The sequence below is a fragment of the Neodiprion fabricii genome, chromosome 5 (genome assembly GCF_021155785.1).
Source record: "Neodiprion fabricii isolate iyNeoFabr1 chromosome 5, iyNeoFabr1.1, whole genome shotgun sequence".
In the NCBI taxonomy this organism is placed as follows: domain Eukaryota; kingdom Metazoa; phylum Arthropoda; class Insecta; order Hymenoptera; family Diprionidae; genus Neodiprion; species Neodiprion fabricii.
In genome coordinates, this window is record NC_060243.1 from 8,856,372 (window position 1) to 8,878,774 (window position 22,403).

General features: G+C 38.6%; 2 protein-coding genes across 2 annotated transcripts; one reads left to right on the plus strand and one right to left on the minus strand.

Moving 5' to 3' along the window:
• Nucleotides 1-1,026: 1,026 nt before the first annotated feature.
• Nucleotides 1,027-6,661, minus strand: LOC124182844 (glucose dehydrogenase [FAD, quinone]-like). Its single transcript, XM_046570598.1, has 3 exons — nt 5,350-6,661; nt 2,833-3,112; nt 1,027-2,747 (listed from the first exon to the last, which is right to left on the minus strand). The coding sequence occupies exons 1-3, from the start codon at nt 6,588-6,590 to the stop codon at nt 2,202-2,204; spliced, it is 2,067 nt and encodes a 688-aa protein (XP_046426554.1). The 5' UTR covers nt 6,591-6,661; the 3' UTR covers nt 1,027-2,201.
• Nucleotides 6,662-19,214: 12,553 nt separating this feature from the next.
• LOC124182941 (NFX1-type zinc finger-containing protein 1-like) lies at nt 19,215-20,968 on the plus strand. Its single transcript, XM_046570777.1, has 4 exons — nt 19,215-19,291; nt 19,522-19,817; nt 19,974-20,389; nt 20,807-20,968. The coding sequence occupies exons 2-3, from the start codon at nt 19,536-19,538 to the stop codon at nt 20,358-20,360; spliced, it is 669 nt and encodes a 222-aa protein (XP_046426733.1). The 5' UTR covers nt 19,215-19,291; nt 19,522-19,535; the 3' UTR covers nt 20,361-20,389; nt 20,807-20,968.
• The last annotated feature ends 1,435 nt before the right edge of the window (nt 20,969-22,403 follow it).

The following is a 22,403-nucleotide window of genomic DNA, read 5'->3' on the forward strand; positions in this document are numbered from 1 at the left end:
ATCAAAAATAAAGATAAAACACTTATCTACGAAAAATGTGGCACACTTTTTCCCATGGAAATTGTGATTTCACCAAAATACGACGTATAAACTCTGCACCCATGCTTCCCTTTCCCTCAGGCTTAAAAACTCCATGTCTTCAAAAAGGAGCTTTGGATTAAAATCCCGAGTCCCCGCAAACTGCAGTTCTGGTTTCACAAACCCGAGTCTGCGAAACTTCTGGTTAAAAGCACAGGATCTTTTGGGTGTACGAGTTCCGTCCTGACTCGCGCTCAATTAAAAGCAGACCGTATTTTTATAATTGATTCCTAATTTCTAATTTTATCAGTCACGGTAAAATGACCCAGAACAACGGACGATTGTTCGTACGAGCAAAGAGGTGCTCTTGAAAATCGTACACGTTACAATGTATGTGAAGAATAGTTGTGAAATGGTTAAGTGGCCTAATTGAAAGATGTAGGAAGATTCTTACAAGACGAATATTTAGGTTCTTGAAAGATGAGCAAGGCGTTGAGCCCAGTCACGTCTTTCTGAAAAACCTCACGATCCTAATTTTATCAAGTTTAGTTGTGCATCAGTGAAAAAAATTTCAACGCAAATATAGGTTGCGTAGTTTTCGAAAACTCTCTCGCGAACAAAGAGTCAGTGGTCTAATAGAACCATACCGGCGGAATTCCTTTGTATGTAAATCCCTTTGCAATATACGAAGATTTATAACATTTCCAGCTAACTGTATTAAATGCACTCCGAGTTTATTTTTCTTACGCTTTTGTCTTTGCTATTGGGTGAAAACTGAGGAAACCGCACTCATTGTCAATGAGAGTGAGAGATGGATAGATAAATAAATAGATAGATAGACAGATAGATTTTCATTCTCATCAGCAGCAGCGACTTGAGCGACAACATTAGACATGGTATCCGACCGAGGGAAATTTCAGCCAGTTAAAACTATAAAATGACGCAAGAGAAGCTCCTTCGTAATATCGTAAAAGAGATACTTTTATTTTACTCGCTGAAATTATATTGATGGTTCTAATAAACAGCTTTTATATTTACGCCGTTACCATAATTACATTTCATCTTCTTTTACACATTTTGTTTTTATTCCACTCGCATTTGTTACTTTTAAATTAGTTCGAATATTGCCATTGTTAAAATTATTAGATAAGGATTTATCTATTATATCTACGTCGATGTGTTCGTCATTTGCACCGCGATAATTGCCTGTGCAATGGTTTTGAATATATTTTCCTTAAGTGAGAACCCAACTTGATTTATTAAAACAAGACAGTATCTTCATTATAAAAACAATAATTTATACGGATTGATTCACGTACATACGATTTACATTAAGACCACGTTTACGCCTTTCACGTTTGTACGTTTATCTCGTATGTGCTTTAGAAATTCTCTTGGGCCCGGTAGATTCTGCTTATAAACTATGTATAGACTTTTTTTTCGCACACTAGTTTATTAAAATTGTCGAACTTATGTCTACGTTATTGAATTCGGTCCCCGGCACTCTTTTATCTTCATTTACGTAATTCGCAGATGATCCTTCAGTCGAGTCTGGTGTTTGAATATTTCGCGTGCCTATATTACTATATCTTCCAATCGATAGAAATGAATACATGCAGTGAGATTCTATCGTATATTTACATTTTTGGAATACAAGTAATTTTACATTCTAAGCATGAAACATTCAAAATATATTGATTCCATACAAGTTTGATCCGACTCTGACTTATTCTCTACGGGTGTTATTTGACACGGCGTCCTTCTACTATGATATTCTGGTTGACTTGACCGCAGGTGAGTATTTCCATTTTCAACGTCCCGCAGGACAAGTATTTCAGTTTTTGTGATTCGTATTATCGGCTCGCTCAAATACTGCGAAATACTGTAAAAAAATGCAATTACGTGCAATGACGTCAACCAAAACGTCTTGTGTCGAATAACACTTGAGGAGAATAATGCCATGGCGATTTGTGCTGTAGGATCGAATGAGATTGTACGCGATGTGCTTGGGAGTAAAGTGGTCGGAGGTGAATCTGGCCTTTTTACCATAAAGCCATCTTGAGATAATAATTTTAGTAGAGATTCTGAATTCAGAAGAAATTCAGTTTGACGTTATTCTCAGTTTTACGTCATAATTATTCTCATTCCTCTTGAGATATATATATTTTCGGAAAGTAAATAATTCAAATGCGACTGGCATGCTTACTGGCACATTTGCAATTTTTGGAGACTCGATTGATCGGTAACTCGTTGTTCAAATTATCAGTATTTTCGAATATCGCGTCAGGATAGTTCTGCAGCTTCGGGGAGCTGTTTTCCGAAATTCTCACAACATTCGAAATCTTGCACTCTCCGGAAAACACGAAATAATTCCAATCTTCCTTAACAAGATCCGCGGCCTTTTCAGCGATCATAATAGTTGGTGCGTTAGTATTCCCAGATACTATGGTTGGCATAATTGAGGCGTCCACAACCCGAAGACCATTCACACCGTGGACCCTCAGGCGTGAGTCTACTACAGCCATTTTGTCACCAGCTGGGCCCATTTTACAAGTGGAAGTGGGATGATAAGAGGTCAACGAGAAAAACCGTGTGTAGCAACGCCAATAATCACGGGACGGAAAATTTAAGTGAGCGCATTCCGGGATCGTGTTAGAGTTGGGACGTGAATTCAATTTCTCCATACTTAAGGTTTGGCTGAAGTTGTAGGCAAAGAAGGCTCCTTCTACCTGTGAATTGAAAGATCGTCCATGAAATCTTCTTCAACTCGAGCTATGTTGATATGCTTCGATGTAAATGAAGTTATCTATATACCAAAACATCCAGATCATCCGGGTGGTCGAAATAATTTGGAACTATGATTGGCTGCTCTGTGATACTATTGCCTCTGAGCTTAATGTAACCTCTACTCTTCGGGTGTATCAGTGCTGGTACCACCCCGTAGGCTTTCTTATCAATTATATTCGAAAATAAGGATGCGTAAAAGTCGTCTCTGAGACTATAGGTATTCTTAACGACTTCACTTTTCATATTTTGAGGGGCTGAAGATAGCGATATTTGTAGGTCCGGTGAATCGATAGATTTGTTAGCATACCTGAAAGAAAATAAGATATTCATGCATTAGACGTCCAGGCAGGCATGGATTTAGGTCCATGGATGGATCCGGTCTCTTATGTTTCGGTCACTCAAATACTATGATAAAATATTTAAAAAAGATATGCTATAAATAAAAATGCGTACATACTGCAATCTCACAAATACTCTCCATTCTTTCAATGTCTATCTTACCATGTTTAATTCTTACGCTCGTTAGATGTATCCATATCATTTTCTTTCTATTTGCAAACACATTTTCCCCACGTACAGCCCCGAAAAATATGTTTAGCCCCAGAATCCGACACCAGACCTATAGCTAATATCTGCTACCTTGCTAAAGTTTTTCAAAGATTACCTCGAACGTGTTAATATTTTGGATCCGCGTCAATTTTTGAGAAACAAGGGGCAAATCACACCTTAATATACCCTAATATTCAGGAAAATTTTTTATCCCGAGTATGCGAATACTTCCTGACACATGGGGGAACAAAGTTGTCAAATTTCTGAACATTCAGTAGCGGTGAAAAAATAATTCAATCTTATCTTAGGGGAAGTTTTGGCTTTTCTCAATTATTTTAGAGGTGTACGCATATTGTTGAAATCAGATTCAGATTCAGCGTCGAAAAATACATGGGAATATCATGGTTGCTCTTTTAGGTCAAAATTTTTTTTCTGATGTAACTGTGTTACGGAATAAATGCAAATTTGATAACTGCTTCGCCACATTTCCGAAAGTATTTGTAAATTTGTTCTTCAGTATAAGGGCATCGTACCTTATTATTTGACCTCTGGATCGGAAATCCGCGCGCACCCCAATGTAGGTAATTTCTAGGAAGACTCTTTCGGATGAAATGAAAATGGCGATGTTTCAAGAATATTCAACGAAACACAGAATAATGCGTATGACGTCAGAGGTTCAAAAATTCATGTAGCAAATATCCATTAACGCAATTACCACAAGCGGAATTGAATCTGATTTACTTGAAGAATGTGATCTTTAGTCCAATTTCAATATGATTTGTGACTCTTGCGGGTGGTTAGGTCAACCTGTGATAAGGCCGTGCATGTGAAAGTTTCGGAATTTAATCTCATGAAAATGAAAATCTGCAAACGATTACAGTAAGTGACCGGTTACAATTCGGTTTATCGAATTACCTGATTAATTTCAAGAATTCAAACTTGTTCACCACTCGCGATGGGCAGTTGTATTATTGTAAATAAAATAAAACTTCGACCTGATGAATATAAATACATCGAAATTTTGGAGTTTCCATTAGTCTCAAGTAAGCGTTTGAATTACAAACAGCGCCGAGTGAAACTTATTTTTAAAATGAGCCAACGGAAAGTCAGGGTTGATACGAAAAATTGAGGGCGGAGGCGTCGAAAACGAAAATGTGTTGGCAATCAGCATGTAACTGTAAAGGAAGAAGGTAGAAACGAACGCGAAGCCAATTTCTGCATCGCGAAACAGGTTGATAAATATATTGAGACGAGCTTAAGTCGAGAAGAACGAAGGTCTTAGATGTACGTAGTTCAATAATATGAGACGTGTAATATCAGTGAGTTGAAGCGTAAATCCTGATCAAGTAGAAATTTTGAACTGAATATAGTAAAGATAAAACAAAGACTTCACTCACGATCTTTTTTGCGCATTTTTAAACACCTTCACCATCTCATATACATATCTCACTAAAAAGCTTAGCTCGTATGACTTTTATTTGACGGACAATTTTCTTCTCACTAATCCTTTTATCCCTTTATTTATACCTGTGTGTGTGCGTGTGTTTAAACTAAGAGGCTAAGTTTGTTACTCCTGCAACGCGTAGGTTACCTTTCGTATTGTGAAAATAAAATAACGAATATGGAGAAAGAATGGATAAATAAAAAGAATAAACAATAGAATTTCCCGAAATTATATTAAATACTCAATTTCTGTGATTGGTGTCTAATTTTATATCGTTGTGTATTTATCTGATTTTATCGCGTAGATATTAGAACAACCTAAAATCGCTACAAGATAATAAAATTCGTTAGCGTTTTGACTGCAATTACCTTACTCGTGAAATGTGAAGAGTAGTGTGGAGACGAGATCAATTTCAAAAGAAACAATCTACAATTAACAGTAACATTGAATTGACTAGGTATATTTGTACGGGATTGCTGTATAAAACTTTCCAATTGCCAAGTAAACTTATACGTCTCACACCTTTACTCCTAATGCTTGATAATATTCACCTGGTACTGATAAAACCCACTACTTCGCAGACGCCTATGTCATATAGCGGGCCTTCAGCTTCCTCCAGAAATTCCGTTACTTGTGCTTGAGTTGATGTGGATACGTCATACGGTGGATCGATCAAAAAAGTAAGCCCACCAATCATGATGTGATCCTGAAGATTTTGCCCGACTCCTGGGCTGTCGTGAATAACCTTAACTCCAACCTCTTCCAGGTGATCTTTGGGTCCTATTCCTGAGAGCATTAGCAGTTGAGGCGATTGAATCGCACCCGCTGAGAGTATTACCTCTTTTTTTGCACGAACAATGTGCCTCATGTTTTTTCGGACAAATTCAACTCCGTAAGCTGTTTTTGTCGTTTTATCGATGAGAATCTTATGGACCAGAGAATTCGTACTAATGTGCAGGTTTCTCCTATCAGCTGTGGATCGCAGATAGGCTTTCGACGTGCTGCATCGAAGGCCGTTTCTAGTAGTGGTTTGCACACGGGTAAATCCAGTTTGCGTTTTGCCGTTCACATCCACCTCACGATAGCCCATTTCGGATGTAGCATGCAGAAAGTATCTTAGTATCGGGTGCTTATACCTTGGATTTTCAACTGTCAGAGGGCCGGAGGTTCCGTGATACGGTGATTCACGGAGATCGGGAATCCTGATGTTTTCAGCCTTTTTGAAATACGGTAAAACGTCATCGTATCCCCATCCAGGATTTCCCGCATCCCTCCAGTTTTCGTAATCTCTTCGATTTCCACGTACGTATAGCAGGTAATTAAGGCTGCTGGACCCTCCAAGTGCCTTACCTCTGCTCCACAGGCATTGATTGTTGACCATACCCTTACAATAGGCCGACGAAGGTTCAGTTTTGAATTGCCAGTCCATATCAGTATTTGCAAGACTCAAGGTCAATGCAGGTACATCAGAGAAAAGTCTTTCGTCATGTCCAGCCTCCAGTAGCAAGACGCTCCACTTTGCATTTTCCGTTAATCTGTTCCCAAGTACATCTCCTGCGGATCCTGCGCCAATTATTATAAAGTCGTATTGGTCCAGCAGCTCCACCGTTGGAACGATGCGTGCTCTGTTATCCTTGTCGACAATGTCAGGTCGCATAAGCAATATCAGAACTTCGAAATATGCAATGAACCAAGCTGTTGCCCCGGTGGATAAAGCTAAGCCGATCCCGGTATAAGCCCATCGAACTATCACTTGAGATACAGGCGTATTTCTGTCGGGTACAATATCCATTCTAACTCTGTAATTTGGTATTGGCTGTGAAGACTTTTTGTAATCGCTGTATCAACAACCAAATACGACACCAATATTATGGAACGCTTTGCCGAAATGCTTAGCTTTTATATTCATAAAAATTCTTTGCGCGTGCGCATAGTTCAATTTAAAAGTGCATGCATGTTTGCGAACACAGCTGTATAAATTACACCACCTGTATTATACGAGTATTTGTCCCTTTCTCAGTTACTTCACAGGTGTAGTAACGATTCTACGATCTATGTGTGATCTGCATAAGAAAAAAATACCCAATATACTACAAACAAAATTATGTCAAAGCAATACAACATCTTTATTCGAAGTGAAAGAAAACTTATTCGATTGTAAATTTATAGCTAGATATTCGCACAATGAAGAAAGTAGCATATTTGCGTATTTTTTTAAATATTTTTCTTTCATTCTCATTGTACCTGATGCTCCACACTGGAGAATCTGTGAAAATCAGGTTCGAATCTTTTTTTTTTCTCAAGCTCCTGCAATCTTGTGAGTTCAGAAATTCTGTCAAGTTTCATTACAGATTTCAACAGAATACGAATTTTTTTTTTTTGTATGTATGTATTAAGAGTAATCAAATCATGTTAATATATTCTAGAGATACAGTTTTGTGAAGAAAATTCTGTCCATTATCCAGAAACAGCTGCCAAGCGTGTGTGAAAAATGAAATGAACCAAATCGCGCGCAAACATTTATTGATCACATCGAAAAACTTTGTATACTTATTCACATTACAATCCGGTACATACGTATTATGGATTCGGTCATATTCCGAGTACATATATTTTTTATTCCCTTTTCGAGTCATAATTTGAGATCGATTGCGGAAATATATGAATTTAAAAATAAGGCATACATTTTATACGGGAAGAGTAAAATTAGATTGGACCGTAAGCATGCGAGAGTTTTCATGAAAAGAAAACTCAATTATTCCAATTGTTGAAAAGAAAACATGAAAGACAAAACGTAGTCCGCTTTAACCTATACAGAATGAATCTCATGAAAAGAAGCTTGCCCATGTACGCACCATTCTCAGATGAGAAGGACAAGTGAGATATTAAGAAATTCAGTGGTTTGTAAATATTGTTTCCATTGAAAAATTTCACTTTAAATTCAAATTTAATGGCTGGTGGAAATTTTTTTTTAAAAATGAATCCAATGATTAATGGAAATTGTTTCCATTAAAAAATAAAAATAAGTAATTAAATGAAATACCATTGCTTTAAATAATTTAACGCATCATTTACAAATCTGCACGCGTTTCGCGCGAAATTTGTACGCTGAAGTCCTATTTCGTAGCATTTTGCGTATCGTTTATGGATTCAGTTGCCCAAAATAACCCTTAATGAAATTGTCATCTGAATCAAATAATTTTAACGTCTGTTATCCAGTCATATTTAATTTCTGACCATTATATGCTGCAGGTTTTAAGAATCTTGATTCCGAAAGTCACAAATATATCTCATAGGCCACATTCTAGCGATCGGAAAAAATTATCATTGCTAACCGTGTCACATACCAAGTCAAACAAGTGCGCAGGTGCAAATATTTATTTTCTTGTTCCCATTCGTTTGTTCCAAGTACCTCGTTAGGTAAGTGCTTGGGTTCAAATATTTGTTTTCTGATCCAAATTCGTGTGTTTCAAATACCCAGTCAACTAAGTGCTGAGTTTCAAATATTTGTTCTATTGTCGAAATTCGCTATATGTCCCACATTGTGCCTAGGCAGTTATAGCAAGCGCGAAGGTTTATCTTCGTCTGCTCACAAGGTGTGCATAAAAATAGTAATTTCTTGTACCCGCGTCACTTTATTAAAATTCAATAATAATAATAATAATAATTCTAGTCTTCTGTGTCATTATGAAAATGTTTATGATGTGTATAACATATGTCGAGTCTATTCGGAATTGTCCATTTCTGTAAAAGTGGCTTACATTGTAGTAAGTTAACACAGTTCGCAATTTTTATGTATTATCTTACTCAGTACGACCTTTTTTACACACTATTGTATTCACAATTATATCGAAAGTGACAATAATTCAGTAATCACCCGTTCAAAATTTTTCCCACTCAGTCATATTTTTTATTGCAATTGACATTTGTGATTTGCGTTCTTGTCGGATCATTTCCTTTCTGTTGACAGTCATAAATTTATATGTCTGATGTGACAAAACATTTCTTTTGTGATTTTCAATTCAGTCTGAAATCAATTAATATTATTATGTAATGCAAGTTATCATATTAGTTGCTCTTCTTATCTACTTTGATTTTTGAATAAATCGAAATAAACAGAAAATCAGAGAAAAAGAAAAAAAATGTCTCAAAAGGCTTGACCGATTTGAATGAAATTTGGTCACAGCATAGGGCGACATACTGGCTATAATGGGGAAAAATAACAACTCATAATTTTCATAATAACCATTTGGAAGAGGCGATTTTTCTCGAAATTATTTTTTTTCTCTATGATAACGTTTTCGCACAATTTTGAAACTAATTTTTTCTTTTACCTTTTTGATGTAGAATTGTGTTTTTGATAGGGAGAGATAGAACGGAGTTTCTTAAAACTTCGAGTGTATTTTAACACGCATTTGAAAGGTACGAGCAAAAATTTTTATCATCCAACCGTCATAAAACGGCAGCGTTATTAGCTGACCCGTTAACTGAAGAATATATCTTGAGTCAACGGCTGACCATCTAAGGGCCTAGCCGCTTGCGTCTGAAATCGACAGGTAAAGTGCGTATTTCTTGTCTGTGAAATGTAAAAACTAAAATCATTATACATCATATCATATCATCATACATCATACATAGTATTGAAGTTCGAAAGCGAAGTTTAGATGTTCGGATGTTCAGAAAGTGACGTCACTCCAAATTTTTTTCTCTTGACGTCATCGATCTATAGTAATTAGCTAGCCGAATTCCTCAGTCCGGAAACAACCGCGCAGTTGAGCGGACGTATGAGAATCGTGCTCCGCAGATTTCGAGTACCGGTTTCTCTACCTCCTGGATCCTGCGCTACGGGTCCACTACATGGAGGAACTCGACTTCCAGGACAAGCGCTCCGTGGTTCCTGCGCTCCAGGTCTGCTACCTGGTGATACTCGACTTCCAGGAAAAGCGCTCCGTGGTTTCTGCGATCCAGGTCCGCTACCTGGTGAAAATCGACTCCCACAATAAGCGCTCTGTGGTTCCTAGACTCCGGGTACGCTACCTGGTGAAACTCGACTTCAGGGACAAGCGCTCCGTAGTTCTGGTTGTCCAGGTCCTTGATCTGGTGACTTTTGACCTTCGGACTAATTTTCCGTAGTTCTGGCTGTCCATGTCCTCCACCTAGTGGATTTTGACAACCAGGAAAAGCGCTCCGTAGTTCTGGCTGTCCAGGTCCGTGACCTGATGACTTGACCTTCCGGAATAATTTTCAAGTTTACAAGTTTGATTATTGAAAACGTCATGTTTTCTACTATCATAGGATCGAAAAAAAACCGAACGACCAGGATCAACAAATTGCGATTGGTGAGGGGTTGGCATTGTATACATAATGACAATAACGTCGTTCAATTAGATCTGAAATGGCTGTGCGTAGTGTTTCAAATCTGTCAGCACTTAGCTGATTGTTCTGTGGTATTTTTTGACGAAATTTATTGTCAGAATCACAATACGTTATACTTACATGCATGTGTAAATGTGATTTGTAACATTATATAGAAAAAATCTTGCTGCTAGATTCAGTTTGCGTCAGATGCACAAAGACAGTGTTCATTCTATATACTATGAAGCAAATACCAGAATTTTTTGGGGCCTTGTCGTGCCCTACAACTATGTCTTCCCTACAAAAACTAGTTAGACTAGGCATCCGACCCGACCGAGCTTTAGCAAGAGAGTGTTTTAAAACTAGTTGTTTTTGATTCGCGCACCATTCTATTATGGATGTACCGAAATAACCCAAAAAACCGTGATAATAATAATTGTCGAGCTCAAACGTAAAAAGTAACGATTTTTAACAAGAAAATTCTGACCGAAAATGAATGTGTTTTAAAGTTGTTTTATGAGTTTTTTAGTTCATTGTTGATAAAAATATATGTCAGTTCAAAGTAATTTTAGTTTTTACATTTCAGACAGAAATCACGCACTCCATTTTTCCTGTCAATTCGGGATTCCAGCGGCGAGGCGCTTCATTGGCCTGCTAATAATTTCGCCATTTTGCAAAAATTGATAAGTAAATTTTTCTTGTACTGTCCAAATGTGAGTCGAAATACACTTGAAATTTTAAAAAGCTTCGTTAGTCATCTCCCATAGAGAAAAATAACCGAACATCAACATTTCGCTTAAAAATTATCGTATTTGATTGATTTACAAGATAAAAATATTTGTATTTTTCCTGATCTTTCATGTGGCAGTATTTGAAAAACCCGGTTTCCACTTTGAACTGACATGAGAAATATTTTTTCTCCATTATCTGATTTAATTATTGACCTTTTTTCGGTGTTACTTAAATATTTAACTGTATAATTATTGATTGCTTTCAGTTTTTAACCATTTGTATACGATAATAGTACGAAACAAATAATTATAATCAACTATTTTCATGTGAACCAATAACAAAAAACTATGTTACTATTTGTGCACGGTGAGTATAACATTTTCAGAACATTTAATGGCGATTGTAATTATATTTTATTTAAAATATTTCAAACTAGTCATGTTTACAATAAATTATTTCAATTCATTTTTCGCGCAAGCACATATTCAGTAGCTATGAATAATCTTGTACAGTTTATTGTATCATTAATTAATTTATTAATTACATTAATCCTTACAAAATATTTTTGATGTGTTCCTATACTGAAAATATTTATTACTATTCAAGGTATAACCCGAGGTGGTCAGCGGTGGTCGTTGGAGGTGGTTGGCGGTGGTTGGTGGTGGACGAGAAGGAGGACGAGGTAGATGAGGATTTGTGCTCGGTGAGTTTAACATTTTTATAATATATGATGCACTAGGAGTAGGATCAGAAGTAGGACCAGGAGTAGAAGTAGGAGTAGGATCAGGAATGGGAGGAAGAGTAGGAGTAGGATCAGGAGTAGATGTAGAAATAGGAGTGAAAGTAGGGGTAGTAGGAGTTGGAGTAGGAGTAGGCGGCGAGGCGGCGGAAGGGAAGCAGGGAGGGGCGGGTCGGGTCGGGTAGGGTAGGGTAGGTTGGAGTAGGGTAGGGTAGGGTCGAGACTAATTAAATTGTGGGGACACCAGGAATTAGTATTTCAAACGTCGCGGCAGTCATGTCGCGAAAATGGAGAAGAAACAATTAAAAAGAATTTCTTGTACATCACACGCTGTCAATCAAGTTGTCCCTGTCTTTTATCGACCTCCTTGGCTCAGATACGCTCCTGATACCAGGAGTAATTTTTCGCTTAAAGTTTCGATTTGCCTTACTCTAACTGGAGGTTTTCAAGCGACCTCCTCAGTACAGATATTCTCCGGATACCAGGAGCAGTTACACGCTGAAATTCCTCCAGTTCGCCTAATTCTGACTGAAAGTATAGGGATTCCATTGTTAATCAAGGATACACCTCGTTAAGTACGAAGGTGTAAAAAAACTTAGGGGTGATCATAACAACCATGCATAATATGTAATTCAAGTATTTTTATTGATACTCCAAAGCCTAATTCACAAACTCCATGTCATAATGTATATGGTTTATATATAATACATAAATTATATCCTGAACTATATTCAACTGTAATACGTATTTGTTTATGAATTATGGAGTAACACATACATATGTCATTGTTACAATTCTTATTATTGTTTTTACATTTTCTACATTCACGGATATTGGATGTGTACATTATATCACAGCAAGAACTCGTAATGAGATGCTATTTAGGAAGGTTAGATAGAATGAACAGGTGTTTACCGACATAAATAAACCGAAATTCCAATAACAACAGTCAGTATAACATTAATATAAGTGATAATAATAATAATAACAATAATTATATTAATAATAATGATAATGATAATGATAATAATAATCATGCCACTGCAGTCGCAATTAAATGAACGTAACTGATGTACGGTACAACGTAATTTTTATATTTTTTTGAGATGAATTGGACTTGTAGAATCTCAGAAAACGCTCGTAGAGAGCGTGGGACCAACGTCAGAGAAGCAACAATGAAAATCTGTCGTTTTCAAGCTGTAGCTTTTGATGCGTTAATCGCAGCGTATTGGGACTGCGCCCAATCGATTTCTCTCGCCAAATTTCGTCGGAATAGTGTCAGAAAGAATTTATTCCAGCACTTTTCAAAATCGCGAAAATTTTCGCCAAAAATACAAAGGGGTTAACCTTCCTTTTTTTTTGACCGAAAAATCTTCCGTCTCAGAATTGATTTGTATGACCCTTCCCCGACCAATTGGACCCTCAAGAACTCAGAAAACGCAGCGAAAAGAGCGTGGGACCAATTGGGAGAAACGGCGAGCGAAAAAGCACCAGCTGAAAAATGTCGAAAACACAGGTTCTCGTTTTTTGGCTGTAACTTTTGATACGTTGATCGCAGCCTATTGGGACTGCGCCCAATCGATTTTTCTCCCAAAATCACGTCGGACTAGTGCCAGAAAGAATTTATCCCAGCACTTTTCAAAATCGCGAAAATTTTCGCCAAAAATACAAAGGGGTTAACCTTCCTTTTTTTTTGACCGAAAAATCTTCCGTCTCGGAATTGATTTGTATGACCCTTTCCCGACCAATTGGACCCCCAGAAACTCAGAAAACGCAGCGGAAAGAGCGTCGGACCAACAGGAGAGAAATGGCGAGCGAAAAAGCACCAGCTGAAAAATGTCGAAAACACAGGTTCTCGTTTTTTGCCTGTAACTTATAATGCGTTGATCGCAGCGTATTGGGACTGCGCCCAATCGATTTCTCTCGCAAAATTACGTCGACATAGTGCATGCAAGAATCTATTCAGTCAACGGCTGACCATCGAAGGGCCTGGCTGCTTGAGTCTGGAATCGGCAGGAGAGATGAAGTGTGTATTTCTTGTATGAAACGTGAAAACTATAAGCATTATACATCATATCATATCATCATACATCATACAACATCATACCTAGTATTACAGTTCGAAACCAAAGTTTGAATTTTCGGATGTTCGGAAAGTGACGTCACCAATCTAAAATCGGCTAGCCGAGTTCCTCAGTCTGGTAACAACCGCGCAGTAGAGCGGACGGTTGAGAGTCGCGCTCCGCAAACTTCGAGTACCGGGTTCTCAACCTCCCGGATCCCGCGCTTCGGGTCCGCTACGCGGTGAAACTCGACTTCCAGGATAAGCGCTCCGTGGTTCCTGGTTCATGTTTACAATAAATTATTTCAATTCGTTTTTCGCGCAAGCTGAAATTCAGTAGCTGTCAGTCCGCTAATAAAATTTCTCGACTTCCAGGATAAGCGCTCCGTGGTTCCTGGTTCACGTTTACAATAAATTATTTCAATTCGTTTTTCGCGCAACCCCAAATTCGGTAGCTGTCGGTCCGCTAATAAAATTTCTCGACTTCCAGGATAAGCGCTCCGTGGTTCCTGGTTCATGTTTACAATAAATTATTTCAATTCGTTTTTCGCGCAACCCCAAATTCGGTAGCTGTCGGTCCGCTAATAAAATTTCTCGACTTCCAGGATAAGCGCTCCGTGGTTCCTGGTTCATGTTTACAATAAATTATTTCAATTCGTTTTTCGCGCAACCCCAAATTCGGTAGCTGTCGGTCCGCTAATAAAATTTCTCGACTTCCAGGATAAGCGCTCCGTGGTTCCTGGTTCATGTTTACAATAAATTATCTCAATTCGTTTTTCGCGCAACCCCAAATTCGGTAGCTGTCGGTCCGCTAATAAAATTTCTCGACTTCCAGGATAAGCGCTCCGTGGTTCCTGGTTCATGTTTACAATAAATTATTTCAATTCGTTTTTCGCGCAACCCCAAATTCGGTAGCTGTCGGTCCGCTAATAAAATTTCTCGACTTCCAGGATAAGCGCTCCGTGGTTCCTGGTTCATGTTTACAATAAATTATTTCAATTCGTTTTTCGCGCAACCCCAAATTCGGTAGCTGTCGGTCCGCTAATAAAATTTCTCGACTTCCAGGATAAGCGCTCCGTGGTTCCTGGTTCATGTTTACAATAAATTATTTCAATTCGTTTTTCGCGCAACCCCAAATTCGGTAGCTATCGGTCCGCTAATAAAATTTCTCGACTTCCAGGATAAGCGCTCCGTGGTTCCTGGTTCATGTTTACAATAAATTATTTCAATTCGTTTTTCGCGCAACCCCAAATTCGGTAGCTGTCGGTCCGCTAATAAAATTTCTCGACTTCCAGGATAAGCGCTCCGTGGTTCCTGGTTCATGTTTACAATAAATTATCTCAATTCGTTTTTCGCGCAACCCTAAATTCGGTAGCTGTCGGTCCGCTAATAAAATTTCTCGACTTCCAGGATAAGCGCTCCGTGGTTCCTGGTTCATGTTTACAATAAATTATTTCAATTCGTTTTTCGCGCAAGCCCAAATTCGGTAGCTGTCGGTGCGCTAATAAAATTTCTATAACTTTACAATCTTCTCATAATCTTTTTGGTAAAATATGTCGATAAAAAAATTATATCAAACCTTACACATTATGTTTGATTTGTTCTCACGCTGAAAATATTTATTAGTATTCGAGGTATAACTCGAGGTGGTTGGCGGTTTTCGTTGGAGGTAGTTAGGGGTGGTTGCGGGTAATCTCGGTGATTCAGGAGGAGGGGGACAAGGATTTGTGCTCGGTGAGTAAAACACTTTTATAATATTTCATGGCAATTGTAATTATATTTTATCTGTAATATTTCAAACTTGTCACGTTTACAATAAATTATTTCAATTCATTTTTCGTGCAAGCACAAATTCAGTAGCTACGAATAAGCTTATACAATTTATTATATTGTTAATTAATTATTTAATCAATTACTCAATTATATTAATCCTTACACAATATTTTCGATGTGTTCTTATACTGAAAATATTCATTACTATTCAAGGTATAACCTGAGGTGGTTGAAGGTGGTCGGAGGTGGACGAGGATTTGTGCTGGGTGAGTAAAACACTTTTATAATATTTGATGGCAATTGTAATTATATTTCATCTGAAATATTACAAACTTGTCACGTTTACAATAAATTATTTCAATTCATTTTTCGTGCAAGCACATATTCAGTAGCTATGAATAATCTTGTACAATTTATTATATTACTGATTAATTGATCAATTACATTAATCCTTACACAATATTTTTGATGTGTTCCTATACTAAAAATATTCATTACTATTCCAGGTATTACCCGAGGTGGTCGGAGAAGGACGAGAAGGAGGACGAGCTGGACGAGGAAGAGGACCAGGTGGACGAGGAGGAGGACGAGGTGGACGAGGAGGAGGCGGGGTGGGTCGTGGGAGAGGACCTCTCCTCTCCTCAGAGGAGGGGAGGAAGCGGGGTGGGTCGTGGGAGAGGACCTCTCCTCTCCTCAGAGGAGGGGAGGGGGAGGGGTTGGGAAGGGGGAGAGGCGGGCGGGGAGGGGGAGGGGGTGGGAAGGGAAGGGGAGGGGTGGGGCGGAGGGTGGGAGGGAGGGAGGGAGGAAGGGTGGGAGGGAGGGAGGGAGGGTGGGCGGGCGGGAGGGTGGGTGGGAAGGTGGGAGGGAGGGAGGGCAGGCGGGGGGTGTTTTGCTCTATTAACTTTAATGGGCTCGCATCGACATCCGTCCTCCACTCTCTCCCTCCCGCCCTCCCGCCCGCCCTCCCTTCCTCCCTCTCTCCCTCCCTCCCACCCTCCCGCCCTCCCTCCCGCCCTCCGCCCCACCCCTCCCCTTCCCTTCCCACCCCCTCCCCCTCCCCGCCCGCCTCTCCCCCTTCCCAACCCCTCCCCCTCCCCTCCTCTGAGGAGAGGAGAGGTCCTCTCCCACGACCCACCCCGCCTCCTCCTCGTCCACCTCGTCCTCCTCCTCGTCCACCTGGTCCTCTTCCTCGTCCAGCTCGTCCTCCTTCTCGTCCTTCTCCGACCACCTCGGGTAATACCTGGAATAGTAATGAATATTTTTAGTATAGGAACACATCAAAAATATTGTGTAAGGATTAATGTAATTGATCAATTAATCAGTAATATAATAAATTGTACAAGATTATTCATAGCTACTGAATATGTGCTTGCACGAAAAATGAATTGAAATAATTTATTGTAAACGTGACAAGTTTGTAATATTTCAGATGAAATATAATTACAATTGCCATCAAATATTATAAAAGTGTTTTACTCACCCAGCACAAATCCTCGTCCACCTCCGACCACCTTCAACCACCTCAGGTTATACCTTGAATAGTAATGAATATTTTCAGTATAAGAACACATCGAAAATATTGTGTAAGGATTAATATAATTGAGTAATTGATTAAATAATTAATTAACAATATAATAAATTGTATAAGCTTATTCGTAGCTACTGAATTTGTGCTTGCACGAAAAATGAATTGAAATAATTTATTGTAAACGTGACAAGTTTGAAATATTACAGATAAAATATAATTACAATTGCCATGAAATATTATAAAAGTGTTTTACTCACCGAGCACAAATCCTTGTCCCCCTCCTCCTGAATCACCGAGATTACCCGCAACCACCCCTAACTACCTCCAACGAAAACCGCCAACCACCTCGAGTTATACCTCGAATACTAATAAATATTTTCAGCGTGAGAACAAATCAAACATAATGTGTAAGGTTTGATATAATTTTTTTATCGACATATTTTACCAAAAAGATTATGAGAAGATTGTAAAGTTATAGAAATTTTATTAGCGCACCGACAGCTACCGAATTTGGGCTTGCGCGAAAAACGAATTGAAATAATTTATTGTAAACATGAACCAGGAACCACGGAGCGCTTATCCTGGAAGTCGAGAAATTTTATTAGCGGACCGACAGCTACCGAATTTGGGGTTGCGCGAAAAACGAATTGAAATAATTTATTGTAAACATGAACCAGGAACCACGGAGCGCTTATCCTGGAAGTCGAGAAATTTTATTAGCGGACCGATAGCTACCGAATTTGGGGTTGCGCGAAAAACGAATTGAAATAATTTATTGTAAACATGAACCAGGAACCACGGAGCGCTTATCCTGGAAGTCGAGAAATTTTATTAGCGGACCGACAGCTACCGAATTTGGGGTTGCGCGAAAAACGAATTGAAATAATTTATTGTAAACATGAACCAGGAACCACGGAGCGCTTATCCTGGAAGTCGAGAAATTTTATTAGCGGACCGACAGCTACCGAATTTGGGGTTGCGCGAAAAACGAATTGAGATAATTTATTGTAAACATGAACCAGGAACCACGGAGCGCTTATCCTGGAAGTCGAGTTTCACCGCGTAGCGGACCCGAAGCGCGGGATCCGGGAGGTTGAGAACCCGGTACTCGAAGTTTGCGGAGCGCGACTCTCAACGTCCGCTCTACTGCGCGGTTGTTACCAGACTGAGGAACTCGGCTAGCCGATTTTAGATTGGTGACGTCACTTTCCGAACATCCGAAAATTCAAACTTTGGTTTCGAACTGTAATACTAGGTATGATGTTGTATGATGTATAATGTACGATGTATGATGTATGATGTATGACGTACGATGTACGATGTACGATGTATGATGATATGATATGATGTATAATGCTTATAGTTTTCACGTTTCATACAAGAAATACACACCTCATCTCTCCTGCCGATTCCAGATTCAAGCGGCCAGGCCCTTCGATGGTCAGCCGTTGATTGAGGATATATTCTTCAGTGAACGGCTCGGCTCATAACGCTGCCGTTCTGCGACAGTTGGATGATGAAAAATTTCGCTCGTATCTTTCAAATGTGTGTTAAAATACACTCGAAATGTTAAGAAGTGTCGTTCTTTCTCTCCCTATCACCTTTCTAGGTCTTTAAATCACTACGCAGCGTTAAATACTGTCTCATATACGAAGCATCCGTTTCATCTCGTTCAAAATTAACGCATCCGTGATGTATTACAGTTACTCTGAATTTTTTTCCATACACTTTACGAAAAACAAATCTCCTTCTCTACCCAACGTAGATACTTCACGTGCGACTGGGTAAAACCGCGTTTTGATTCTATGCCTACGAAAATTCAAGATCGAGAGAGCAAATGAAAAGTCGATGGAATAAATATGAATATTAATGTTATGGAATACATCGAGCGCGTGTCGAATAGAATCCCATTTCGATACAAATAATTTTTTTATTTTCATATTATAGCCGTATTATTGTAGATAATCTAGTTTGTCTCCTGGAAAACCATAAAATTCATACTATGCATCACGTATTAATCGTAAATGGATCATACATATTAAGATCGTACATGAACCGCATATACATATACATATACTTTTTTGTCTCCGCATCATTATTACATCTGATCTATTATTATTTATAAACTATGTATACATTCTTCTCTCGGGTACCTATACTTTAATTAAATCACTGTATTGCTACGAATTTTGGAAGAAATTTATTCTCATTATTAATTTCTTGTATCGCCGGCTTGGACTTACCATTGCGAAGATTGTGTTACTCGGAAGTTGAATCCAGCCAGCCAGCATCACGTCGAAATCGGTAACTCTGATGTTTTGCAATAAGCTCTCAACTCTACCGTTGGAACATCTCAGGGGGCGCAAGCACACGACGATTTTCTGTCGTCACACCAAAGCCCATTAGGGCAATTGTCTTTATATTCTTCAGTCAACGTAAAATCTGAAGATCAATTTTTGAGTAGACCATTTCCAGGTTAACTGGAAAATACGATTAATCGGCATCCTGTGTATTAACCATTTCTTTATGAATAGAGTTTGCTGAAATCATGACATATCTGAAAAACTTGAGTGCGAGTGTCTCCCCAATCACAAAAACGAAGAGACGACAAACCTTGGATGCGCGAGCAACTGAGGCTACTCGAATTGTACTCGACATACTGCAAGATATATGTAGGAAATTAGAAAAAGTCAAGAGTCGTACCGTTCCCTCCTACATATCAGTAAAAAATCAACTAACTATGCTATTGAAAAGCCTTCCCACACGAGGCCAAATTTCTCAACAAGAAATCAATGACATTGAACGGGAATCACAACGGTTGTATTATCTGGTAAGGTACAAGTAGATGCTGCAATAAAATTTTGATGATAATTTTTGATATTTTAAAACATGAAATTCTTCAAATCACATTCAAACTTGTGTCAATCTGGCCTTTGATCTATGCATAGTTACTCATATCATCATGCATCATTTGTTAATTTGGCAGGCAGAAGTGTGTACAATGGAATCAGAAGCTGGCTTTGATGAATACCACTCACCAGCTGATAAGAGACCATACAATTCCGTACTAAAGAAACTACTTCAAATTGAAAAATTTTCCGAATCGAGTGAAGAAGAAGTTAAAACTGATTTAAATCAATTGAGGACACTGTATCGCATGAAAAACGTGATAAATAACGAACGCAAAATGATCGTGAAAGTAATGGGTTTCCGGCAAGGACACTGGTACAAGTGTCCTAACGGACATATTTATGCAATTGGAGATTGCGGTCGTGCAATGCAAGAAAGTCATTGTAACGAGTGTGGAGCAGCAATTGGTGGTTCTTCGCATCGATTACGAAATGACAACACGGCAGCTACAGAAATGAATTGATTCTCACCTCCTGCTCGTCCATGATATACGTAAGCAAAATAAGTTTATTAATCACTTTTTCAACACCTGCTTCGAGAGTTTAATTTTGTAAGCCTGTGGACTTCGCGTAAAGTGCCCCATTTCCGAACAGTTTGATAAAACAGCGTTGGCGCACGCGCTCAATTGAAGGCTGCATTCTAAATACTAGGGCTCTCTTTGGCGGATGCGCATTTCCGACAACTCAATTTTACATTCGGTTTAATTCACCTAATATCAATATGACGCACTGTTAGTGGCATCTTAGGTGCTTCTGAAATCGAACTTTCCTTCAAAAGTGTTGCAAAAATAGCGTATATTACATATCGTGTGCATGAGCTAAATCTGTACAAAAATCTAACGGTCAAGCATTCGGAAATTTGCTGTATTAAAGAAATATCGTTGATTTTATTTCGATCTTTTTATTTCAGATGAGTATCCTATCCTTGGTGTCGTGGTCACCGCAAATTGTGTTTTCGAACACGTGGTTTAGGAAGACGCCTACCGAACGGTTATCAATGCATACCTTCATATAAATACAATTTTTATGTAATACAACAAAAAATATATATCAACGTTCCTTTTATTCCATATTATCAGATGCAACAACATTTTATTAATAAACATCCAACGGTTTTTTCTTTCTGTAACTCCGGGAATAACACTTTTCAAACCCAACTGGGCATGACCCCTGAATCCCCTCTCCATATGGAACATTTGACAGTGACAATCAAAGGCCTTCCCTCGTTTTTCCAAAATTGAAATAATGATACGCTATATGGATAGTGGTATTCATTCATGTTGGACAGGTGCGGGATAACGTGAATAGGTATTTATTGGTTATCATCGTGGCTACTGTTTTACTTACTACTTAATCGCGTACATGCAGTGCAGTGTCGGGAACAAAAATATTTATATACCATAACTCAATAGCTGGAATACCGTTAAACTGAAAACCGTATAGATCGGAACATGATAATAAATTATATCAGAGCTAATGTGAGAAGATGAATCTCTAATAATATTGGGATAAATCGGTATTATGAAATCATAGAAAGAAACGACTCCGTTCTTTCGTGTAACGGAACGATACATTTGTTGAAGAGGGAAAAAACCTTCGACGATAGACTAAAATAAGTCAAGGTTTAATGCTAAAATTGTCAACGATCAAAAACTACGTGGTAATTAGAAATGGTCCCTATAACGTACCTGTTTCTTTTTTCAATGTTTGTCAGAATTTTTCTGTGTACCGCGAAACACGTTTACTCTTCTTATTTTCCAATAGTTACTTTTATTTATACCAATCAGCACTCTTCAGTTTTCAATTTCCTAAATTATTCTCTTTTATATCGATTTGCATTTTTAGAATGTGGGATATCAAAAAAACTTACTTGTGTACACTTCAGGTAACGTCCCGGGAAGATCCTTAACGTTTCCCAACGTATTACTTGGAAGTCCTCAAGTTTCTACCAGACATGTGTGCCACTAGGCTCTTTCGCCAGTAGTGAACCTGTGTGTGGCGGGTCACCTTCAGCTTCCGCGCCAGGCGTTTAGCAGTTCGCAGAGAGACTCGACATGTTTCCACGAGAAATTAAAAAGCCCAAAATTTGCCGATGATTAATTAACTGCAATTATTCCGTTGTAACCATGATCTGTTGGTGATTATTATTATGGCAAGGTTTTTTGATGCCTTTGAATAATAAACATAGTGCGAATCGAGCTATTTCACGTTCCCGACATCCGTTCGATCTATTCTCAGAGCATACTGTTTTCAGGAATTTCAGAACTGACTCACGAGCAACATTAATGTACTTCAAGTAAGGGAAACATGTGCTGTTGACTTCAGGCATGTAAACATAAATTTTTAACGGATACTACTAAAATTCGAAACATAATACCATTAATGTCTAATCCGCTTTCGAGTTGCGTTCAAAAGGTTTTCAAGTGTCTATGAAATAAGAGATTTGCCAATCTGACAAATGCACCGCTTGCACATTTACTTCAGGGCCCAAAAGTCGGTTTAACCTC